The 5,093-nt window shown below is 29.0% G+C and overlaps 1 protein-coding gene across 1 annotated transcript; it reads left to right on the forward strand.

Moving 5' to 3' along the window:
* Window positions 1-404: 404 nt before the first annotated feature.
* PFD3 (prefoldin 3) lies at window positions 405-3,106 on the forward strand. Its single transcript, XM_079085332.1, has 6 exons — window positions 405-647; window positions 1,144-1,201; window positions 1,340-1,411; window positions 1,656-1,775; window positions 2,675-2,776; window positions 2,875-3,106. Exons 1-6 carry the CDS (start codon window positions 496-498, stop codon window positions 2,953-2,955), a joined length of 585 nt encoding a protein of 194 aa, XP_078941458.1. The 5' UTR covers window positions 405-495; the 3' UTR covers window positions 2,956-3,106.
* Window positions 3,107-5,093: the final 1,987 nt, after the last annotated feature.

The raw sequence follows: 5,093 nt of genomic DNA on the forward strand, positions 1-5,093 counted from the left end.
GTCGAGTAGGGAATACTCAGCCGAGTAATCGGCCAACTCGACGAGTTTTACAACACTGATCCTATATATATATATAGTACTTATGTATCATATAATAAACTTATATCTTAATTTTTATCTTAGAGGCTTTTCTGATCTTATAACCAGGAAGCATAGGTAAAACTTGCGAAAAGAAGACACCTACGAGAAGATTACCTATCAAATAAACATATCAAATAAAAATGATCATAAAATATACTATAATAGCCATTCGGTAAGTTTATATTTTATTACCATTTTCATTACATTCTTCGATACATTTTAGGCCTTATTTTTTCAACTTAACAACTAAAAAGTAATAATATATTAGTAAGAAATTAATTTAGTTTTTTATTTATATTTCGGAAAGTACATAAAATGTCTTACTCGCCTCTTTGATCAATCAAAACCTCTCTCGAACATAACTCAGCCTCCCTTTTACTCTTTCTATTTGAATCAGTGAGCTCGGAGAAAACAATGGCTACATCATCATCGCCGCCGCAGTCGGACAGTGAAGTGGTGGCGGAACGGAGGGGAATACCCGCGGCTTCTTTTGTTAAAGACGTGCAAGCTTATTTGAATCAATTAGGTCTTGATGTTAACTCCACCCTCGCCTTCCTCCAAGAAAGGTCTCTCATTTTCATTCCATATATCTAAGCTTGTTTTCTATAGTTCAATTTTACTATGCTTTGTGTCAACGTTCTAGAATATCTCAGATCAGATCAGCAACTGTCGTATTAGGGTTTATGAGCGGTTTTTTGTGTGCAATGAAGAAACGCGCTGTTTCGTTGTTAAAATTTTGATTAACTAACAGTTTGATTCTTCTAATTAAGCTAAATACAATGTCCGATGTGTTTTATTTCGGATAACAATCCAGGAAATAGATTTGAACTAAAATTGGTTTTTTTTCTTCAAACAGAAGTATCTACATTTCTAAATTCCTTCGGATAAATGTAATCTGTAACTAAAAGAATGAATTGATTCTACACGTCAATTTCTGATCCTGTTGTATATAGGATAACTAGTTGTGAAAAGTTTAAAAACTTAACATGGAGAAATACAATTTTATTTTAACAGATTCCATTCCTTTTTTTTTTTTTTTTTTTTTTTTTTTTGTATATTCAGGCTTCAGCAATACAAAGTGGTTGAGATGAAACTTCTTGCACAACAAAGAGATCTTCAGGTAATATTACATACTGAATGACCTATAAACTGAAAATGAAAATAATATTCATTTATCCAAAAACATTATGTATAGATTATTGATATTTTTTTTGTGGATGTGTCCAAACTATATAAATATTTGCTTTCTGCTTTGTAGGCAAAGATTCCAGATATTGAAAAGTGCTTAGATGTTGTTGCTACTTTACAAGCTAAAAAGGACAGTGATGAGGTTAGTTATTGTAAAAAAAAAAAAAAAAAAAAAAACTAAATCCTTTCTTTTTCTTCTTGGATTGATTAATTTTTATATGGTTGATTGATATTTTGAGAAATGTTCTTTTCTGCTACAACATTGTACACAAAATATTCTTCCCAATTATAGCAATATACAATTCTATAATAGAAAGAAATAAAAGTATGATGCTATTTCTTGCATTGAATTGTGAAATATATTATTTATTTATTTTTGTTTACAGGCATTTCTTACAGATTTTGAAGTATCTGAAGGCATCTATTCGCGGGCCCGGATTGATAATACAGATTCTGTGTGCTTATGGTTGGGAGCAAATGTAATGCTGGAATACTCATGTGAAGAGGTGCATATTTTATTCTTAAATATTTCCTCTAGGTTTATTTTTGGGTAAATTACACTTTTTGTCCCTGTGGTTTGTGGGTTTTAACAGATATGTCCCCTCCAAAAGTATTTTTCACCTTTTCATCCCTGAAAAGTATTTTTGGCACATTTTTGGTCCGTGAAGTGGACGCCGTTTTAACCACATGTAAAATCACTATTTTGTATTTAGTTTTAAATTTTTATCGATGATTGTTGTTATTAGGGTAAATTACATTTTTGGTCCCTGAGTGTAGCTGGTTTTTGCAAATTTGGTCCCAAAAAGTTTTCTCTTCTAAATTTGATCCTTATTTGAGGTTCTTGTAACATTTTTGGTCCTTGAGTATAACTTGTTTTTGCAATTTTGGTCACAAAAACAGTCATTTTACTTGAAACAGGGACCAAAAATGTTACAAAAACATCACATAAGGACTAAAATTGCAAGAGAATGTTTTTGCGAGGATCAAGATTGAAAAAATCAGCTACATATTATTGTTGTTATATAATAATAATAATAATAATAATAATAATAATAATGTAAGTAAAAATAAGGAAAAAATGTCATTTTACATGAGGTTGAGGGCTTAAAATAAACTGTGTCCACTTCACGGAGACAAAAATACTTTTCAGGGACCATATCTGTAAAATCAACAAACCACAAGGACGGAAATTGTTATTTACCTTTAGTTTTCTAAATGAGTAACAAGTTAAACATGATTACACAACCTCAACAAAATTAATAGTCTAAAAGCGATCGGATCTAGGAGGGTTGTAAATGTGAGTATGTGAGCCGTTTGTTTGGCCTTTGACCCATTTCATATTTATATCTATATATTTATAAATTTGACCCATTTAATATAATTTATTAATATAATATTAATATAGGCTACATCACTACTGCAAAAGAACTTGGAAAATGCAAAAGCAAGTTTAGAAGTTTTAGTTGGTGATCTACAGTTCCTAAGAGATCAAGTTACCATTACACAGGTAATACTAATACAACCCCTTTCATTAAATTATGAAAATTTGTTTTTTGTATCATTTGATGACGTGGCGCTGATGTGGACATTACTTGTGTGGATTAGGTTACGATTGCTCGGGTGTACAATTGGGATGTTCATCAACGAAGAGTTAAACAAGCTTCTTCTTCCTCTCAAGATTCATGAGAAAAATTTTTAAAAAAAAATCAGGTGAAATTTCTGTTTTGGTTTTTTATGAATTTTGATCTCATTTCAACTTGTTGGTTTGTTGCTATGCATCCATTGTGTAACATTAATGTTTGATTATTGTGTTTAGTTGAACTTATTTTCTTTCCCATTCTTCTCTTTTGCTACATTTTTTTCTTTAATTTTACATTTTTACTTGAGATATTTGGTTAATAGTGGAAGACTGTTATTGTAGTAGAATAGTATGATAACCTCTTAATCAACTTAAGGCTATGTTTGACGCTCTACAACTAGCTTGTAAGCTGCCTTTTTTTTGAGGTTTAAGGTTGTCATGTTTGAAAAGAAAAAAAGTAACTTATAAGCTAGTTTTAGAAATGCTCACAGTAGCTATTCAACTAAAGTTCTCCCATATATACTAGCTAATATAGTTATTAATTATAATAAATACATTTTTCTATAGGCCATTTTATGTCATTTTATACTTTCCAAGTTTATCCAGTTAGCTTATCTGTTAGTTTTTGTCAATTTTTTTTATAAACTAGCTTATCAGCTGTCAGGTTTGCTTTTTTAGATGTCAGTCAGTTTTTCAGCTATCAACTATCTCACAAACATAGCCTAAAATGATTCTGAAAGCTTTGTGGTCATGACCCACAACTTAACGATTATAAGGGCTCATAGTTCTTACTTTATACCATTATTGTACAAGCCGAAAAGCCTAAAGTAGTAGACTATCCCATTAAGTGATGATTTGTACATTTTATATTAAGTGGTTTTTGGATATATGATGTTTAAAAATATTTGATAGAATGATGGTTTAATTAGGGAAATAAAAGGAACACATAAATGAGAGCAACCTTGTAAAAAAAGTTACGACCTAACTGAGAAGAAAATACTTTTTCTTTGATTTTTTCTAGTGGTTCCTTTTGTATCGAGTGAAAAAAGAAGTATCTGTTTATGACTTTTGGGATTAAGTTATATTCTAATCAAGTGGATTAAGACCAAATACATAACCTTGTTTTTTTTACACCAAATTGATAAACATGGTGTAAAGAATGGGACAGATACTTAATCTTCTCCAAACCTTTACATCATTTTTTAAGGTAAACTAGGTGTAAGACCCGTATAATACACAAGTTTATTAAAAATAAAAGTTTAATATAAAGTTATAAGCATTATGTAATTTTTAAAGCAATAGTTTCACATAAATACAAATCTCTATCTCTATACTAATAAATGAATAGTTTTAATCTCCTTTTGTCATGTGTCACTCTAATACAATTCCACATTAATATTATGTCATGTGTTAATGAGATATATTAGGCAAATCACTATCACAATTAATGACGTTAAGGTTTTAAATAATTGATTTTAATCTTTTTATAGAAAAATTTACGTTTTTAATTATATGTTAAATTTGAAGTTATAACTAACTTTAAAATTTTGGTATATCTCTTAATTAATAGGTTATTTAAAATTATTTATTTAAAATAATTATTAGTAATTATGAATTTTTGCTATAAAAATTGAATTAATTTTGTAACCGTGATTCCCACGGATTATAAACTAGTTATATAATAAATAAAGTAATCAATTTAATATATATTCTAGGAGATTTGAAACAAGAAGGAAAAAAACACTTAAAGAGCATTTATCCTGATATTTAATATAATGATCTACCTTACATATATAAACCTTACTAAAATTTAGATTTTAAATTTAAGAAAAATGAAAAATAAAAAAATGACAAGTAGAAAAAAAATAATTCAAAAAATCCTAGAAAATGATATGTGTCAAATTCAATAAGAACATGACATTTGACAAAAATGATTTTCATTTATAAGGTTAGATTTTATAAAATTTAAAACTACCTTGTAATTTGTTAGTTTTTTTTGCAAAACTTGAATAATCTTTTATTAACATCCTATATGGTTTCCTCACAACATTCCATGTAGCGTATAGTTGGTTGGTTGGATTTTTTTGGAAACGACAAAAATTTATTAAACGACAAAAATTTAGCCGCCAGGCTGGGCAAAGAGAACAAACAAACAGAAATTACAAAATGTTGAAAAGGGAACAAACCCCAATCCACCCAATTACAGTTCCCAAACCGCCCTCTGTGCTTAACCCAACTAAAAACA

Source organism: Lactuca virosa, chromosome 1 (genome assembly GCF_052849685.1).
Source record: "Lactuca virosa cultivar CGN04683 chromosome 1, Lactuca_virosa_CGN04683_v6, whole genome shotgun sequence".
NCBI classification, from domain to species: domain Eukaryota; kingdom Viridiplantae; phylum Streptophyta; class Magnoliopsida; order Asterales; family Asteraceae; genus Lactuca; species Lactuca virosa.